Source organism: Pelecanus crispus, chromosome 6 (genome assembly GCF_030463565.1).
Source record: "Pelecanus crispus isolate bPelCri1 chromosome 6, bPelCri1.pri, whole genome shotgun sequence".
Classification (NCBI taxonomy): domain Eukaryota; kingdom Metazoa; phylum Chordata; class Aves; order Pelecaniformes; family Pelecanidae; genus Pelecanus; species Pelecanus crispus.
Genome location: NC_134648.1, coordinates 29,695,755 through 29,715,787, shown reverse-complemented (window position 1 = coordinate 29,715,787; position 20,033 = coordinate 29,695,755). Strand labels below are relative to the sequence as shown.

The 20,033-nt window shown below is 39.1% G+C and overlaps 1 protein-coding gene and 1 non-coding gene across 3 annotated transcripts in view; both read right to left on the bottom strand.

The window, feature by feature from the left end:
• CKAP5 (cytoskeleton associated protein 5) overlaps nucleotides 1-20,033 on the bottom strand; it is a 50,811-nt gene that overhangs the window by 3,449 nt on the left and 27,329 nt on the right. Inside the window, exons 24-44 of one of the 2 annotated variants that reach the window (XM_075711799.1) lie at nucleotides 19,880-19,993; nucleotides 17,702-17,830; nucleotides 16,860-17,054; nucleotides 16,068-16,203; nucleotides 15,190-15,278; nucleotides 13,864-13,989; nucleotides 13,007-13,156; nucleotides 12,406-12,609; nucleotides 11,007-11,142; nucleotides 9,990-10,183; nucleotides 8,097-8,269; nucleotides 6,760-6,933; nucleotides 6,213-6,333; nucleotides 5,301-5,480; nucleotides 4,649-4,836; nucleotides 4,152-4,227; nucleotides 3,144-3,332; nucleotides 2,890-3,027; nucleotides 2,269-2,352; nucleotides 2,016-2,175; nucleotides 175-329 (exon numbers count right to left, since the gene is read on the bottom strand). In XM_075711799.1, coding sequence (XP_075567914.1) covers nucleotides 175-329; nucleotides 2,016-2,175; nucleotides 2,269-2,352; nucleotides 2,890-3,027; nucleotides 3,144-3,332; nucleotides 4,152-4,227; nucleotides 4,649-4,836; nucleotides 5,301-5,480; nucleotides 6,213-6,333; nucleotides 6,760-6,933; nucleotides 8,097-8,269; nucleotides 9,990-10,183; nucleotides 11,007-11,142; nucleotides 12,406-12,609; nucleotides 13,007-13,156; nucleotides 13,864-13,989; nucleotides 15,190-15,278; nucleotides 16,068-16,203; nucleotides 16,860-17,054; nucleotides 17,702-17,830; nucleotides 19,880-19,993 — 3,111 coding nt within the window. The remainder of the gene's footprint in view (nucleotides 1-174; nucleotides 330-2,015; nucleotides 2,176-2,268; nucleotides 2,353-2,889; nucleotides 3,028-3,143; nucleotides 3,333-4,151; nucleotides 4,228-4,648; nucleotides 4,837-5,300; nucleotides 5,481-6,212; nucleotides 6,334-6,759; nucleotides 6,934-8,096; nucleotides 8,270-9,989; nucleotides 10,184-11,006; nucleotides 11,143-12,405; nucleotides 12,610-13,006; nucleotides 13,157-13,863; nucleotides 13,990-15,189; nucleotides 15,279-16,067; nucleotides 16,204-16,859; nucleotides 17,055-17,701; nucleotides 17,831-19,879; nucleotides 19,994-20,033) is intronic. The other variant, XM_075711800.1, reaches the window with a different exon arrangement.
• On the bottom strand, nucleotides 6,052-6,162 carry LOC142593865 (small nucleolar RNA SNORD67). The gene has a single exon (XR_012831163.1). It is a non-coding gene; the product is annotated as a small nucleolar RNA SNORD67 (small nucleolar RNA).

The following is a 20,033-nucleotide window of genomic DNA, read 5'->3' as shown; positions in this document are numbered from 1 at the left end:
TTATACTAGGCATGGTGACATACACTGAATAGCTAGCACATGCAGTATAATGAAAGATCATCAATTCTGATTGGAATCTGCCTTTGGCACAGAAAAAACAATCATTTGAATTCTTAAAAAAGTGCAAATGAAGCACCTCCTCTGGGGATTTACAAGAGTTGTCAAGCACAATACCTTTGCATTGTCAAGGCCACAACGCTGCCTGAGGATTTTTAATCTTTCCAAGTAAACTGAAGGCCCCACTTCCTCCCCATTTGTGTTTCCTATAGATGAAGATACAGCGTGGGTAGAAGCAGGAATACAGGTTCCTTCCATCTGAGGAGAAATTCCTGGAGAATGAGGGGAAGAGAGGAGGGGAAGTTAAAAAAAAAAATTAAAAACATCAAAAAAGTGTAAGCCTCTTGGTCAGTTCCTTGAAATAAGATGCAATGGATGAAGAATCTACCAAGCTATTGCTACCAAGCTATTAGCATTTGCTAGTATAGATGTATCAGCCCTTTCATTTCCTTGAAAGAGTGACAATTGAAAAACCAAGAAAAGGAATTGAAACATTTGAGAAGGAGCAGCAGAGCAGCTCCAGAAGTAGTGCTGAGGCTGACAGCTGAAGACAACAGTGGGGGTACAGGAAGATGCTGATGTGGATCAGCAGTAACCATGATGTCCAACAGAGAGAACTTGGCAATCTGCTGGATAGGAAACATTTGGAATCTTCTGTCTTTTTCTAAGTTTAGTAGACCTCACCACTGATTCTAACCTCTCTTTACCTCTCATTCAGATAACTTAAAGCTGTTGCTTCTTCCAATTAAATCCGAAACAGTGATTTCTGGAAGGCATGTAGCAAGGTTTTTAAAGCTTCCCTACCAAAAGACTAGGTAAGGATTTTACATTATGAAAAAACCTTTCCATTCTGAAATGAATGGCAAGTTCTAACACTTAGCATGGACAGGGATTTGTTTTCACTAGTTTACTGCAGATTATTTAAAATAGATAAAAGGAGAATTAAGGTTAAGTATTTATAGTTTAGTCTAAATAAAGCACAGCCGCAAGATAGAACAATATACTTTATTATATCAAACTATTTAGTTAGGAAGAGGGGAAAAAAAAAAAAAAGACAAAATTGGTCCATGTTTTGCAATCTCTAACTGTTGAACTAACATTTCTTGGTTGTACGGACTTTTAGGATGAAAGGTAGAATTTTCTGTCCTATCTAGTCAGACACATTTAGGAGGTTCTGGAAATAACTTACATAGTCTTCCTAAAGTAACTTACAATACAGGGATAGGAAAAGGAACAGTAGTAGGAAAAAAAGCTGAAGTCTCACAGGACACTGTGAATGTGAAAGAAAAGTTAAAGGTAGTTTTGCCAGACCATGTTCAGTTTTTACTGTCAGCTAATAATTTGTCACCTTCCCTCCCTAGTATTGCATTAAATACTCATTTGTGCTTATCTGCAATGAAGAGACTCACTAACAAAACTAGGTGTTTTACAGTAATTTATCCAGTTAAAAAGCTGATTTATTGGAAAGGGATCATCACAAAGACTGCTACAGAAACAGTTCCAAGTTATTTAAAATAAACTTTTCAATTCCACAGTAAATAATACTCTATCAAAAAACCTCCTATACCATTTCAATAACCAAGAGGTAAAAGGAGAACCTGACAGCTGCTGCTGTTATAAACCAGCTGTATACGTTGCAGAAACAATTCTTGATACCAGACACATGAAGCATAGGCTAATGTTCAACCCACACTACAGGATACAAATTGGAACTACTTGTTTTCTAAGCCTTTCATATGTTTTCTACATTTAGTGTGACGATGGTTAAAAGATTTTTTTTTTTGGTAAACAAAGAATGCAGAGTCCCTGCGTGAAGCAACATAAGTGCCAAGAAAATATGTGACTCGCTTTGGAAATCCATAAACATCTGCAACTATTAGTTTCTACCAGGGAACACAAAACTGCTCTTCTTGTATCTCTGCTTCTCATAAATCAATTAGTTTTGCTATAACATGTACCTGTAGAAGCAGCAATGCGTCCTTTCCCCTCCCGTTCTGTTTCTATCAGCCGGAGGCCTCTTTCCACATAGCTCTGGAAGAACTGAGAGGAGTTCTTCAGGAAGGGCTCAATGTCCGCATCAGAGTATTTCTTTTTGTATTCATACAGCTCTGCCAGACCCTGGGAGAGAGGAGTTCCTGTGCATTACCACGACTGTTGCATAGACCATTCTAATGTATCATGCCCTCTTCCTTGCAGAAAGGGAGCACTTACCTCCTTAGTGTTCTCCTTTGAGCCAATCTTCTTAAATATTTCTGCCAAAATATCATTGACTTTGGCCTTCGAAGCCTTTTCCTCCTAAATAAATAAATAAAAGGAGACTTCTAAAACAAAGTGAATAAAAATGAAGGGAAGTTAGACGAACACACAGTGCCCTCAGACCGGCTACCTGGATGCAGAACTGCCAAGATGAAGAAAACCTTGAAGCGATTAGGGTTTTACATAGTTACTGTTTACACAGAATGAGAGTAAGGACATCATCAACCTGTAGGACTCCTTCTGAGAAGCCAGTATTTAAAACCCATTTTGGTTACAGTTAACTTTTAGAATATCAAATGCAGTATCAGGCAGCATAAAACTTATGCTGCACACCTGAATGTCCTGGAGAGCACTTCATCCTGCAATATGCACAGAATATTCAGGTAATAACAGAAACATGCTGCAAGTTCCTGGAACAGCCATAAATAAAAGTGAAACTAGAAGAACATTTCCAACACAAGTTGCATGTTGGAAAAGCAATTACTACTTCATATTCCACAATCACAGAATTAAGCTTGTTTCTTAAATAAATTGCCTTACATTCCCTCTCCCTACCAAGACATTTACATTACTTACTATACGAGAAGCCCCTTTTTCTGTATCCTTATCAGCTTTGCTTCCAGTCTGGTCCATGGAGTGTTTCATTACTCTACACAGGTGAGCCTCCAGCTCAGACTCATTTTTGTTGTCTATCATTGTTAAATGATCCAAGATCTAAAAGGAGAAAAAAGGGAATAAATTTTAAAAAAAAAGAAAAAAAAAAGGAGGAAAAGCTTTAGAGACTGCATGAACATCCAATTTAAAAGTACATGACTAGTGACTACTCTGACCTTGGGTCCCTTCAGCTTGCACAAGGTGTGAAGCAGAGTCTTCAGTGTCCTTATAGGAAACTCACTCTTACATTGCTTCAGCTTCTCTTTGGGAAAGACCTTCATGAAAATGTGGATGTCCAGTAGAATCCGATCCAGATTGATGCTATTAATGGTTTCTGGAAGAAGACGCACCATTCTCCACAGACACTGGAACGAGAGGCTGACTTAAAGCAAGACAACTCAAGGAAGAAGCATTTAATTATATAAGGAGAGATTATACAAAGCTGTCATTGAGCCATTTCACTCTGCTACGACATACAGACATGCACCATGTGTGTCTGCTCAAGCTATATTTGCACTGGTACATACTTTCTCTTTGTAACTTGCTGTACTGTATCCAGATCCTTCTTTATAGGCGATGCATAGAAGTAGCGCTGACTTCTCTACCAATGACAGGAGACTGAATGCTTTGCGTAAAGAAATTTCAGCAGATAATGCATATATGCTACGTACACCCACATACAGAGTGAGTTCTTTAGGTTTAACCTCTTTAAGAGCACCTAAGTTGTATTTAAATCATGCCAGTTACAAAAGGGTGTTGTATTACAAAAAGAGATCACAACCATGTTTTAAAATCATAAATTTGCAATGTTCACTCTGCCTGTCCTTAGAGTTGACAAAATACAAGCCAGCTCCAGCCTAGGACCGTTTGAATCTATAGCACAGTGCTGTGCCTAAGCAAATAAGCGCAGCAGGTAATTGCACACCTCTGTATGGAGTTTGTATTAGTATACACAAGCTTCTGTGAACTATTATCAGGTGTTAAGCTCCCTCCTGGCATACATGAAGTCACTGTGTAACATCTAATTATAAGATTATTAGAGTTATAAGAAATATTTCAATTTATGGTCACCAGTGGGGTGGGGTTTTTTTGGGTTTTTTTTTTTTTTTTACACTATATCTGTTCTTTCAGCTAAGTTGATTTGGATAAACCAAGTAAGTTCAAAACCTCTACTACAGGCTCACCTTCATGACAAGTTCTGAAAACTTAGGAGAGCTGGCCGTTGCTAGCAGACTGTCTTGGAGCAAAACAAGCAGAGCACTAGAAGGAATACGTTCACAATAGTTACACAGGAAAAGTGCTACACATAAAAAAAAAGATGCCAACTCCCCACAGAATACCACACTAGAGACTGGTGTTAGTCCAGCAGTTTACATCATGCTGTGTAACAGCTCTTTCTTTCTTTCTAGTATGTTACAAGAGTTTTAAGAGGCAGTCCATGGAACTACAAAGCATATAGAATCACACTAAGCTGGTTCATTTAGCCTGCCTCCAGCTGTGTAGATTGTGCAGTCAAATTGTGATCACCACTGACAATCAGTGATAATTCTTCATTAGCCAGCTGAATGATTCTACAGACATCATTCTTTGCTTACAGAACGACTAACAAACACTCACCCATTCAAGGAACACACAAGAACAGGTGAAGAGAAGCAGTAATTGCACAATTTTCATTATATACCTCAAGATGTTGGTCTGGTCAGACTTTTCCAGAACTTTCACTACCAAGAGGTTGACTGATCGGATGACCTGCTCACCCTCTTCAAGGTCTTCAACCCGAGAATCCAGCATTAACGTAATAAGACCATGCATTAGATCCTTCAACACACCAGTGGAGGCCTCTCGAGCCAGACTCTCTATTTGAAATAGCTACAAATTGAAGACAATATTAGAAGTTTTCTCTGCATGTAATGCTTTAATATAGGGATTTCTCTAGATTACACTGTCAAACCATTTGCCATTCCCCCACCCCCCTCAACATTAAACAATAAATCGCAGCTAGGAAGAAAGTTGTTTCTACTGGGTGACTTCCAAAAATACTTGGGCCACCAACTAAGCACTCAAAAAGGTAAGGAATATTAACACAGAGCTTAATAAATGTGTTAGAGTAGCTATATTCTGTAGAAGCAGACAGACAGACCTTCTTCCCTTCCCCAATTTCTCATTCAGCCCCTCTCAAAAGGTGCATTGGTGAGCAGACAATTAGCAACAAACCTTCATAAGTCAGTCTCAATAGTAAGCTAACGTAGGTACAGGACAGGCATTCCATTCTCCTGCAACTTCTGCACAGAAATTATTTGCTCTTCACCTTAACTTTTAGGTCAAAGACTTACCGAGATCATGCTCCCAATAATACAGCTGTAAAGTTTGACTATCTCGTCTTTGTCTAGCTTCTCATCTGCCATGTGCGTATTGTAGATTAGCCGAAGCTGCATAAGTGTAGCTATTAGGAATTGGTCAATGTGGCCAGACATAGCTTCTGCTTTGTCTTCCTGTCTGAGAACCTCATCAATCTAAGATTTAAAAACAAAACACCCAAGTGAACATTATGCAAACAGTGGAAGAGAGCTATAATTTAAAAAAAACTTTTCTATAGGAAAGGTCTTGCCCTGACCAATCCATTTGCCAAGGCACTTGTATTCTAAGCTTTCACCCACAATGAGTAGCTACAGACTTCTATTGCTAATCCCAATACAACCAATTATTGATCTTTCAGAGGACTATAATCCTATCCTGTACACAAATGAAACGATGAAATGCTGCATTATGGATTCTGGAATGAACAGCTTTATAAAGTCGTCTGGATAAAATACTTCTAAGTACTAAAATACTTGTAAGTATTACTTCTAAGCTACCCTAGAAACATGTAGAAGCTACGAGGCGAGACAATTCTTTTGCTGAGGATCTGTAAAACAGTTTACATTTAAAAATTAAGTCTCACCAGTTTAACTGGCTTTTTCAAATTTATAGCACAGATGCTTGACAAAAACAAAAAGAGATAATCTTTTCTTTTTTCCTTAGTGCTTCCGTGTTAAGAGTCTATTCGTCTATTCTACATTATCCAAGTGGCACTTCTATTGTTAAAGCGAGTCAGATGGCCCCTGTGCACTTAGTTTTGTCATCAGGGAAATTCTGAGCAGAGTCCACGTCACCTGACGTGATTGCTCCACCACAGTGCAACTCATCACCCTCGCAGACAAATAGTTTAGTACAGTGTGATTAGTTGCTAACCTTAATTTGCTTACCTGTGCCAGAGCCTGGATGCTTGTATTTATATCACCACTGGCTACTTGGGAAATGACGAAGTTGATAGTAGAAGCTGTGTTACTGTGCATATCATCAAAGTGTGGGGACACAGCACGGATTCTAAATGGTTGAAGAAAACAGGATTAATTACTCTTTAGATAGATAGCTCTAATTTACACTGAACTGCTATATTTCAATGACTGTTTAGAGACAAGAGAAAAGGATTTCATTCTTCATAGAGGATACTCCAGGAAGGAATAATTCCTTTTAACACATCTATTGCACTACTTGTAAAGACACTGATGATGCATTTACAATCTCAAGATCGTTTTACTATAAAAACAGATATGCAGAACTCGGGTTTTTCATTAGAAATAACTGTTCAACAGACCGTCGCTTTGACATCTCTCTTCAAATTAGCTGACGCTACCTTCTGGTGTAAACAAGTCTGAACGTCATGCATTGACTAGCATGGTCAATTCAGCTTCTCAAAATAGTTTATAAGTAGCCCTACTGGTTTCACTTAGGAGTTAAAACTAGACTCACTTGGGCTCAGGAATCAAGACTGGCTCAAAGATGTCATCCAGTTTGTGCTGTACAAGTGCTGGCATCTCACATCTGACAGTACCATTGTCATTTTCAATTTCATCAAGATCCAGCTGAAATTCCCGTGGAACTGTATGTGTTGTCTCAGAGTGACTGCCCATGTTGCGATTTTGGCTATAGAAACCAGGAGAGAGATGTTTATTATATATAAACAAGAGGCAGGAGTACTAGCACTACCATCCACTGGTAGCCCTAAAGCTCTCATAATAGGATAGCACAGATTTTGAAGTTCTGGTTTTCTTCAAGCCCCCTAATAAACCCCTTTGCCTTTCCCTTAGCTATTAGTAAAACAAACTGTTGCAGGTCAGAACAGCAGCTGCTAGTTACTTGCCTTCCTAGTTTCTCTTATAACCCACCACAAGACCCCCTGCATCTGGGATAGGTATGCACTGGTTCATTTTGAGAAATGTCTAGTACAGTTTAAAGTAGTATTAATGGCATATATAATTAAAGTTAATGAGTGGCTCTTTTTTTTTTTTTAAATGATGGGGAGGATGCATATGTATATAGCAACCTTGCAAGCTCGTCTGAACCTAGGACTCCCAGTGTCCCCCATATCTTGCGCTGCATATTAGATTTTTCAATGAAATGTTCTAATGCATAGTTCTCAACAGGGACTTTTATTCCAAGATCACGGGCAGGTGGCAAGGAATACAGTTTCTGAGCTTTTTGTTTCTAGTACTGTTGCCCCAGGCGCTACAATTCACACATGCTCATCCAGTTCTGTGCTGTATGTCTGCCCAAGTAAGTTAAGAACAGGGTCCAATCAACACCAAGTTTAATGTAACACATAGGAAGTTCTCCCAATATTTCTAACAGCTGCTTAACATGGAATTGCCACATCTGCCTGCAGTTTGATCTGTAGTCACCTTAGCAGAAACCGTATTTTTGGTTTCTTTCTTTTCTTTAAGTCAGAGACCTGTAAATAACCTAGAACTGGCCATGGTAAACCTGTCACCCTCAGAAACGGATGACTAGGATAGAAACTGAAAGACACAAGAGCCTTGCTACCAAGGAGTTAGTGGGCAGTACTTACATCCTATAAGTGCGATACATAATTCTGTCCATGGAGAAGCAGTGAAAAAAGGCACAAGACCATTTAGAAAGATTTCAAGACAGACAAGACAAAAAAAAAGTTTAAGACATTTTGTTTTATATTATTTGGCCAATTTTCACAACATGCAAAGATGATGATACAAGAACTAAAATGACATCGCCAGACATGATATTAGCACATACACTATGCAGGCTACAGACCATAATGTACCATTACATACTTGAGTTTGGAGGACATATCCTCAGCTGGTCCCTTCCGCAGCATGCTAGCATTAGCGCTGATGTTTTGAGTACGCTGAGGTTTCTCCTCTACCTGTCTTACTGGAGCAGCAGATGGTCTCTTGGCTGACCGTTTTATTCTTTCCTCCAGCATGCTCATGTCTTTCTCAGAAAGCTATAACACACAATGCTTTCACTCAATTTGAGTTGTATGGATTTTAGAAATCTTGGTCACCTACAGGAGGTATACCACTTACTACTGCAGACTGAAGTTCTCTACTACAAAGGGTAGGAACTGTCAATACTACCATCCAGCAACAGTCTAATAGGGCCACTCTGGACTGCCAGATGCTACTTTAGGAGCTAATTAACCCATATGGACAAGCTGTAATACTGAATACAGCTATTTCTAGCCCACATAATTTCCAAGAAACAAATAATCTTGAATTCAATCTATGATACTATGTTTCCAATTGTTGCTTGTGTTGCTGCAAAAAAACAACCAAACAAAAAAAATCCGCACCTACCTTTCTGTATCCCCTATTAGGAGCCAGGCAATGCTTTAACACTATGGACCCTGCCACAGAAGTTACAGTCCTTATAACAGTGGACCTGCTCAACGTACTCATAGTTCAACGTGAACACCAGATAAGCCAACTGAACACTCAACTCATGTGGTGAAAAGAATCATATTTATCTGCTTACCTACAGGACCGAAGGTTACCAATAACTACATTTGAACAAAAGTAGCCATGACAGTTTTATGGAAAGTACACTCCAGCATCCCTGTGATTTGGAAACCTTCCTGAAAAGCCATACATTTTTGGGACTAGATGGACCATTCTGAATCTCAGAAAGCCATGCTTATAAGGGGCTGAATGATTCAGGTGCTACAGTTCTTTTCTTAACCTTGAAAATCCAAAAGAAAATGGACTATGCAACACTGAGGAGACGGCACATTGCACTCTGAACAGTAGTTAAAATAAGATGGGAATCCAAAGTGTTAATGAAAATGCTTCCCTGCCCATCGTACTCTATAAAATATCCATCCAGTAGCTTGTATGCACTATGGCATACAACACAAACACAAAAAATTGGTACAGGTATTAACATATCTACCATATTCCAACCAATTTAAGCGTTGCTAGAAACATTACCAAGACCACAAATTCAGAGAACAGAACAGGAAAAAATGGTCTAACAACTCTTGATTCAGGTTAGAATTCAGTACACTTAATCTGTTATGCACAGTACTTGTAGACAACACAGTGAACTAGCTTTCTACTGCTGGAGATCAGAAAGCGAGTTTTTCCACCTTTAACTTTTACTGCATTTTAGATGACACGGCTAAGTATGGTTTCCAGAGAACAAAACAGCAGCAATACAAAGCAACACAGTACTGACACAGGCCTTAAGCACTGGAGTGCAATAAGATAAAGCAAACAAACCAAACTTACCAGACTTCAACTGCAAAGCAGTTGGTGGAGATGGGCATAAAAAAAAAAGCTGAGTGTACTTGATGAAGCCTCAACAACTAGCCTTTTTTGGCCAAATAAGTTATCCGAGTATCATTCTAAACCACAAGTGTTACCTATACAGTTGACTATAAAGCAAGTTACCCTTTATAAACAATTTCATTCCCATGAAAGTCAGTGTTTTGCTCATTTCTTCCAATTTAGTTTTTCATTCATGAACACCCAGGTTATACATCCCACAATCAGGAATTAACTTTTAGAGGCTCTATGGCGTAGGAAGTTATTTTCAACATTACAAAATGCTCTGACACCAACAGCAAGATGTACCATAACCAATCACAAGCAAAACAGTGCTAATCCCCTACAAAAGTGTAAAGATTAAAAAAAACCCAAAAATTTCTTATTTCCAGTTACACTTACATTTCCAATCAGCTTGAACACTTGGTCGCCATGAACATTATAGACAGTCACAATGGTGTTCAGTGCAGCATTGCGCACAGTGTTGTCCCTATCACCAATATGAGTTGCCATTTCTTTTAAGGCTTTCCCCGGAGTTGGCTGGCATACATTCATGCCATATGATTCAACCAGACATCCAAGCTCTTCCAGGCATTCTAAAGGAAGAAAGTGACAAGTGCATGTTCAAGTTTAAAGCTGCTGGGAAGAGAGCCCTCCCAACTTCTGTGTTGCTTGCACTAAGTGAACATTCACTGTAGAGATGTATCAGTCACAATGCTGATGGATAGATATACTCCTGGTGATTTATGGGATAAATAGTAAACTAAAGGTTCAGACTACTTCACACAGATAGCATCTGAAAGCTGTCAGTCACCCCTATACCCTTCAAATATTTTTCATTACCATGTATGAGAAATGTTACAGTTAACTTCACATCTAGGTAGCTTAGAGAGTTGTGAGCTTGCAATGCTATATTAGGTATATAATTTAACTTTCTGGTTATATCAGGATAAGGTATTTCCAAGGTGACTAGGGAGTTGTTTGAACTACAAACACCACACCACAAATAACTTCTATAATAAAGTTGAGACAGATGTACAGCGTAGAGAGATTTCTTTCCGAAGTCTTGATCAGATTAACCAATTCCCTTAGTCACTTGGACAATAGTATTGTCACTGTTCTGCCCAGTACTGTTTCACTAAGACAACAAGCCTACTCAAGGGAGACTCATAATCTTAATGCTGATAGCAATTTAACAGATTGCTTGTCTTTGGAAGGTACAAAGACACCAAAACCAAAAAGTAAGATGATACTACTTTAAAATCCAATCCTTTAAACACTTACAAGTATTTACATAAAATGCTATACATAGGCAAATCTCACATTCCACCAAACATTATTACGCTGGGTTTTTCAAGATGCACACCAAAGCAATTTCAAGTACTTTGCAATTGCCCAGTTCATCATGCCATTTCCCACCTGCACGCTGTTTTGAGTTTTTGGATTTTGTCCCCTCCATGATGAAAGTAAACATCTTGCTGGCTGGATAGATGAGACACATCCTGTTCAGAATGGCACGTACATCCTTGCGGATGACATCTTTCGGTTCTCCTACCTAGTGGAAAAGTAAAAAAAAAAAAAAAGGCAGGAAAAATACAGAATATTTTAAACAGTCTCATGACACTGTTGATTAGACTAAATAATGTTAGGAAAGCCAGAATTATTCCCAATGCAAAAATCCTTTTTCATAAATGGCTTTTAAGGGCAAATATGCAATATAGAATCATAGAATCATTTAGGTTGGAAGAGACCCTTAAGATCATCGAGTCCAACCATTAACCTAGCACTACCAAGTCCACCACTAAACCATGTCCCAAAGTGCCACATCTACACATCTTTTACATACCTCCAGGGATGGTGACTCAATCCCTTCCCTGGGCAGCCTGTTCCAGTGCTTGATAACCCTTTCAGTGAAGAAATTTTTCCTAATATTCAATCTAAAACTCCCCTGGTGCAATTTGAGGCAGTTTCCTCTAGTCTTATTCACTTGTTACTTGGGAGACCAACACCCACCTCGCTATAGCCTCCTTTCAGGTAGTTGTAGAGAGCGATAAGGTCTCCCCTCAGCCTCCTCTTCTCCAGGCTAAACAAACCCAGTTCCCTCAGCCGCTCCTCACACGACTTATGCTGTAGACCCTTCACCAGCTTTGTTGCCCTTCTTTGGACATGCTCCAGCACCTTAATGTCTTTCTTGTAGTGAGGGGTCCAAAACTGGACACAGTATTCAAGGTGCGGCCTCACCAGTGCTGACTACAGGGGGACAATCACTTCCCTAGTCCTGCTGGCCACACTATTTCTGATACAAGCCAGGATGCTGTTGGCCTTCTTGGCCACCTGGGCACACTGCCAGCTCATATTCAGCCAGCTGTCAACCAACACCCCCAGGTCCTTTTCCACAAGGCAGCTTTCCAGCCACTCTTCCCCACGCCTGTAGCATTGCAAGGGGTTGTTACAACCCACATGCAGGACCCAGCACTTAGCCTTGCTGAACCTCACACAATTGGCCTCAGCCCATCAATCCAGGCTGTCCAGATCTCTCTGTAGAGCCTTTCTACCCTCAAGCAGATCAACACTCCCACCCAACTTGGTGTTGTCTGCAAACTTACTGAGGGTGCACTTGATCCCCTCGTCCAGATCACTGATAAAGATATTAAACTGGCCCCAATACTGAGCCCTGGGGAACACCACTTGTGATTGGCCACCAACTGGATTGAACGCCATTCATAATGTATTTGGAATGAACATATTACAGTGTTTGATGGTATCCTGCTATATTCCTCATGAAAAATAAGGTTAGTTTCTGTACGATGAACTGTACCTTTAGGATAAGATATGGGATGAAAGAGGACGCTTCATTTTCAGTAAGGTGATACTCTTCTTGACTCAGCAAATTGAAAAGCAATTTAAGGTATTCAAGTGCTTTCATCAAAACACTTGTGTTGGTATCAAAGAACCGCAGGGTAAGCCATTTTAAGATTAGATCCAGGCAGCTGATGACTCCATCTTTTTCACTCTCCAAGTGCTTGAAGAAAAAAAGAAAACAAAAGGAGGTTGTGCAAAATGAAACACACTGTTCCAGAAAAGAACAGAGAATATGGAAAAGCTATGCCTGATAAGATGGTCTACATTTACTGTTTGATTCCTAGAATCGTAAGTACTCACTTTTAACTTATACAGCTTTCTGAAATTCTAAGAGAAGTCTCCAGTGAGGACATTTTCCCTTCTCCCAAGAAACAATAACACCACCAACTTCATCATTCCTCTGATAATTATTTCTACATATGTTAAGGTTTCAACTTCCCAGAACAATGACCCCTGGCTCCTCAGAGAATTCCTATTGGATTTTAATTCACGCAGAATGTTTCATAGCAGAGAATAATTCTATACAATGTCATCTACTATGACAGATCCAAACTCACCTCAATCATCACAGCCAGTGCTTTGTTGTGGTGCTGGAAGTCTGCATGAAACATCTCATCCTGTAGCCATTTGGCCACACAACTGGACATCTGAGTTTTTAGCTGCTCAATATATTCGTCACGGGGAGTAGTGAAGTTCCACTTCAACACCTGTAAAAGGCAGCATTTGGAACTCAAAGCAAGCAATACTTTTTCTTCCTGGAAGAACCTGCAAATTGCATTCCTTTTAATTCTGCTTTAGAATCTGTTTTCAAAGTCTTCTCAAGTCTTACAGCAAGTAAGGGAAAAATTCAGCGGTGTTTGCTCACCTTGGCTTACATGAAAATTTTTCTCTATGTGGAGTGGTTATCTTTAGGCCATTAATTAAACAATAATAATTAAGATAAGTGGTTGTTTTTAAGCTATAAATAGGCCTATCAGTAACAAGTTACAAATAACATGTGTGTTTTAAGTAATAGAATTTCCCTATAGAAGACAAGCTTGATAAGCAGGGCTGTTCAAAATAAGTATATTAAAGCATGTGCAATGTATCCTAGAACTCTGAAATTAGTCAACTGTTTTCAGGTAAAAACATAATGATACTTCACAACTGAAGACCATCTCTTGGAACTTGTAAAAAGGCCTTTGGCTTTTAAGAGCGTATAAATGCACAAAATTTGGAAATCAGAAGAGAAACAGCACAGTAAACCAGATATTGACCTGCGAAAGTCAACTGAAAAACTAGATAATCAATCCAAGGGGTGGACAAAGACTAGCACTTTCATACCATAGCCTGTTTAATTCTAAATTAAAAACCAAAAGAATGCATTAAAACTACACTCCTTTAAAACTTGTGAATACATTCAGATTTTTCTCACCTTCAGACCTTTCTCATCTTTCATCCTCTGTTCTTTCCCATTTGGGATTATGATGAAAATAGGGCCCGATTTATCATCATCTTCCTTCAAATTAGGCTTGCTTATCACTTTCTTCCCCTGTACACCCTAAAAAAAGCAAGGTATTAACAGGCAACACAAGAGACATATATATACACCTCAGTCCCAGCAATTGCAAGCATTAGATACCAGCCAACCTCATGCTGCCTATGTGTACAAGAGCCAGAGAGAAGAATAATGTTTATTAGAATTTTAAAAGTATGTGCTCTGCTGCTGTGAAAGCAATACCCATGACTGTGTGTGCAGTAGTACCCTGTGAAATATGACACATCACTCTCAACCAGTGCGGTAGTCACCCACACACATCCCTAAAACCCAGCGTGGTACCTGTTTGATAGATTTGCTCTTTGTCAGACTGGTACTGCCTTTGCTGAGGCTTGTATTAGCTTTGGACAGGCTGGTATTGCCCTTGGACATACTGCTATTAAGATCTGACTGCTGTAAATAAGCCACAGAAAAGGCTTTGTTGTTAGACAGCTATTTACTCTTAAGAGTTACCATTCCAAATCTTTTAATGTGTTCACAGCAGAGGCATTAACTCTAGCATCAGTTTTGACAGAAGAATACATCAACTTAGGCAAATCTACAACATCCTTCAAGGTTTGTTCCGTTCATTCTTGCCAAGAATCTGGACCTACATCAAATGTTCTTGTTACAGCAATACTTTAGACAACGAAGGCAACAGGACTGTAGAACAATTTAGGATTTTTTTTTTTTTTAGTTATACACATAGGACAAACTTTAAAGTTAATAGCAAAAAATTACTGTAACACAAAATTACAGGAAAACCTAACCACAAATTCAAACATAATCAGTTGAGATTATTCTTATGCATTTAAGTGTCTTCCTTCCCTTTTTGCACATGTGACTGAGAACATTTTACCCTTCATACTGTAAAGGAGAGATGAATTTCTTTTGATGCATGGGTTCAAAATTACTGTTCAAAGTATAACATTGGAACTGCAATGGTAGGAATGAATTCCCAACAGCATGAAATCAAGGAGGCCAAGCAGATTTAGAACAGACTCAGCTGCTCACAAGACTACATTTTTGATAACACAGACTTTAAGAATTAAATAGGTAATGACAAAAGTAGTAAGTGACATGGGAGCACTTGTCATTTCAGAACTCAGACAAGCATAAAGACTCTCAGTAAAAGCAGTCCCTAGCAAGGGCTATACTCTTCTACCTATAATACATTATCAAATATTCATAGAACTGATTTTATACAAAATTAAATCAACATACCTTAGCTTTAGAGGAGGCTCCTCCTGCTTTGGCTTTTTTGGGATCAGGCTTGGATTCCATGGTATTGGACCCCGAATCTTCAGCAACTGCTGGAGAAACAATAGACCATTTCAAACTACCAACAAGCCCATTTTAGGTCAGCACAGTTTTCCATTCTTAGGACAGAAGAAAAACTGCTCGTGGATACAATATGCTTATCACCCAGAGGTCTGAGGATTTTAGACCCATTAAAGTTGTTCCTTAAATTCCATGTTAGCATACAAAGTTTTCATAATTAAGATCATAGTATGTTAGCAAATTTGTCATTATCAAAACAGTTTACAAATGCACACACGCATACTCTGTGCAGGCTAATGTCTAGAGCTCTAGTTGCACCCAGTTGAGGCAGGCAAGCTAGCCCCAGCAGAGAGGTAAGGCAGGACTGCTTCTTCAAATCACCTGTCCCCTAAACCTGTTACCCTCTTCTGTCAGCACAAGCATGCTGGTAGCCCCACAATGAACTACACTGGAAATAGTCCAGACAAAAATTAATGTGAAAACATTAAAGAGACATAATCAGATTAGTATTACCAAAAAGAAAAAAACCCCGCCCCACCCCCTATAGTCCATGGGTTTTAGCTTCAATACCAAGTAGGTATTTTCAAAAAGCAGCTGACAGATGGTTGTATGGAAAGGAAAAAACCCTCCCACACTGGAAATTGACTCAACTGCAAGTAAGACCTGAACTGCAGACAGAACTCACTAGATTACACAGCTATTTTTAACCCTAACTGTGCTGAATTTCTCTCCTCCTAAGTCTGTTTCTTCCTCTGGCATGTTGAAAAGCTTCAAAACCCACCCTTTTTCTCAGTGATTTCCCAGAATGTAAGAGAGGTTACCTGATGCAGATTGGAATTTGGCTGGAGCTGCTCCCCCTACCACTCTGGAAGATACTTTAGCAGGAGGAGCTGGTTTGGCTGGCATGTTGGCTTTGGCTTTCTCAAGCATGGCCAGTACCTGGTCTTTGGAAGTTGGCTAGAGAACAGAACAGGGCGAGGAAAAGGAAGCAATAAATTTGGAAAGATTAGTGATACTGATTACTAATACATGCCACAGACAAGGAAAATGGCAGTAGTTTGAAACAAGCTATTCCCTATTTAGCATCTTCCAGGACGCTTATCTTAAAACATCAATGTTTTCACGTATTTCTGTTCCGAGATAACACCGTTCCATTAAGCCTCTTCTGCAAGACCTATGGGAAACATGTGAACCAGCAATCTGTTCTAGGCAAGCAGTCCTATGACATTAAAAGAGTGCCCAAACAGTGATTCAGCACTCAAGGGTCTGTAAGATATGCCAAATTGCTAGAAGCCATCTTAAAACATGTGTTCAGAGGCATACAGTTGGACAGTAACTGGTATGGAAGATATGTGCAGGTAGATTTTTTCAGAAGAAAAGCAGAGTGAATAAACGTCAGGCTCCTGAAGTGATAAACCTGTTGTGGCAGTAGTTTTTCTGAAGTAGAGAAAGCTCTAACTTGCAGCCTCCTGATATTGTTTTCAGCCCTCCTGAAAATATTCAATGCAGACAAGCTTACACAACTCAAGACAGCATATCATGAGATTGTGAATGTGACTTGTTAATGCCCACTCATTCAAGGTCACATTATCTAATCTTAGCAACAGAAATACCTTCAGCTTGCCGGTGGCTTTTGCCATCTTCTCAAAACCAAGATGCATCATAAAGAATGGCAGGGCATCCTGTGCCTTTTTACGCACATCCCCATTTCGATCTTCAAGGCAGGAGTACAGGTGAGGCACACACAAGAGTAGGTCAGAAGGAACAGAACGGAGGGTAGGCAACTTCTCAGCCAACCAACCAAGCAGCTGAAAGAAAGTTTTAAAATAAAAGTTTTTGAAGAAGTGCTCACAGTGCTCTGTCAGGCCACAAGAGCCTGAATAATAGTCCTTCCAATACCTCTATTTAAGTAGGAAAAAACCCCATCCCAACCTTTATTCAGACAAATATTCTTAACCAACATCAACTTTCATGTCAGCAATTAAAAAAAATTAAAAATTAAAGTACAGGACATTAATACGCAGCTATCTTAAAACTTCGAGCCCGGTCTCTTAGGAATGCATGGGCTGTTCCTTCCTTTTGAAAGCAACATCACAATTTCAGCTGCACTTTATCAGCCTCAAATATATTAATGCCTCCACTTCAGTTCTAGTCTTCACTACCATGTGGTTAATTTGAGGAAAAACACACTAGCTCTTAAAATGCTGATCAAAACAGAAAAGTTTCGTTTCAGAGGCACTGAAATCTGAACGACAGCTATCATGCAGGAAGAAAGCTCATTATTAGTCTTTTGAGGTTTAACAATTTTATGCCAGTAAGACAACACAGCTACTTGTTTACTCATGTAATGGTAGCATTATGTCATTTCAGTCTACGTAGATAAACATAGTCCATAATAAGTAAGGTTATTTTGATTAGACAGACATAAAAAGAAGTTTACTTAACAGAAGCCTACCTCTTGTCTTAGGAAAGGATTTTCTTTTTTGAGCTCCTCAGACAGGTCTTCCCCTTCCAACCACTCTTTCATTCCAGTTTGTTCAGCCCAGGCATTCACAGTTGCTAGTGCAGCAGCACGAACGTTATTCTGCAGCAAGAACAAGATTTAAGAAGAATAATCCTAAAGAGGGGTCAGAAGATTACAACAGAAGAGGCAATAGATTCATCCTTCCCATGAAAGGAAAAAGCTTCTACGTCACCAGCTTTAAAATCTCTATTTTTATTCACTGCTTGAGGTCTAAGATTCAGAAGAATTTAGTTTTAGTGATGGTATCAGCTGCAGAAATCACCAAATCAGACACTATACTTATCTACCACAATTTTTAAAAAATAACTTTAATAAAAAGGAACAAAGGGTATCTTTAAAAGTGCTTTGTACCTGCTACCATTCATTGATGAGAATTTTGGGAGTCTCCTAACTCTCAAAGAAGCTAAAGAATAAGGTTAGTGATTTATGTAATGCTTAAAATAGACATAGCACATTCATAAATCAAGGCAAGTGGGTTATGGAGCCTTTTATTAGGGTGCTCTTATTTAAGACACACATGAGCAGAAGTCAAGTGAGGAACAGGGGAGCCCTCTAACTCCTACCAATTTCCATCTTTAGTGTTTTTTTTTCCAAGCAAAAATTAGAACAGCACGCTTTTTTGAAGCAGTTACGTGAAGTTATGAGAAGTCAGATGGAATACTTAATAACCATGGTTTTTCAAAACGTTATCAGTATAGACATGACTCCATGCACATGACTCTCCTGTAGGCTGAATTTCTGAGGCAAGCTGATAATGTAACAGACTCATTTAGCTTTAGTATGAATCGATTTTAGATGCAAAGGTAACATCCAGGCATGCATCTGAACAATAAGTGAGCATCCTTGTAAATAAATTGTCCCATCTTTAATCTCATTGAGGAAAAGAAAGAAATCATGTGTTGCAGGTAAACAGATGCTCACCAGCCTCTCTGATGAGGCCTTGGTTCCCATCACCCAAACTTAATTTGTCTTCATTCATGCTACAGGCTGTTGATTTTCCTCAATTATTCAGTGGGTCCACTATCACCATTTCAAAGTAGGGCCCAAAAAGGATCCTCCTCACCTTCAAAAATTCTAGCAACTGGATAAACTGGGTAAATCTTGCAGTACATCAAAAAGAGTTACTACTGTAATAATGCTTGAATGAGTATACAATCCTCTGTCAGCATTATAGTGCTTACAAGTAACACTGGTATTATGCTTTTTAGTAACAGGACAAGTTAATCACAGTTGGTCTTATCCTCAAACCACATACTTGGAACTGAAGGGAGCTTGCTATTTCCTCAAGATAATTGGTGAATAAAAGAAGAATCCAACTTAATCATGTAAAATCTCAGTTCTTTAAGACTCTTAATGAGAAAACAATTTGAACTAAGAGTTTTTATCTAGCCCTAGGACCAGTCCTAGTCTTTCCATTGCTTGCGACAGGTAGATCCAGTTTCTGGTCTTTCTCCTACTCACATTCAGAGAACAGACATCTGAAGTATGCCACCTCTGATAACTGCCTGTGACTTCTGGCACAAGACATTGGCATCTTCCCAAGACTCCTTCCTCCATTTCCTCAAATAGCTCCTTCCCATGGTCCTAGCTTTGATTTTGACATAGCACCTTGACAAGCTCGACACTGACATTATACAAGCTCAGTGCCAGTTGTGAATGTCCTGTTTCTACCTAAAGTTCAAAGGTCTCCTACACAGTGACGCAAAGAGAACAATGTACACTGGAATCCACACTGATAGACTAAAAGAATCTAAGTTCTACAAGCAACTTTACTAAGCAAACCTAATTAGCGTCTAACGTAGTGTATTTTCAGCCTTAGAAGTATATGCATACAGTCACCACATTTCATTTAAAAGCTGAATTATGACACTGAGTTCATTTACAAGCAGGAGATTACATCTCAGGCAGAATATATATTCAGGCACACATTCATATTTGGATAATAAGTTATCATTTAGGCAAGAACCTTTCAAAAAAATTTGTAAGCTTCCAAAGAACTTTTAACTACCATCCACCTCTCAAAAGAATGTCCAAACAGCAATAGTTATTCTCAGACATAGCTCAGATAAGGAGCAGCAAAAAGGAAAGAGATCTTGATGAGTGTCCTACCTTACTGTCTCCTAGGACTGTAATGACAGGAATGCCCAAATTTTTCACATGCTGTTTGATATTGGGGCCCATTGCTGTTGCTAGCTGCTGAAGAATGCTCAGTGTTTGTTGCACCTACACATAAACAAAAATACTGTTAGAAGCATGTGCACAA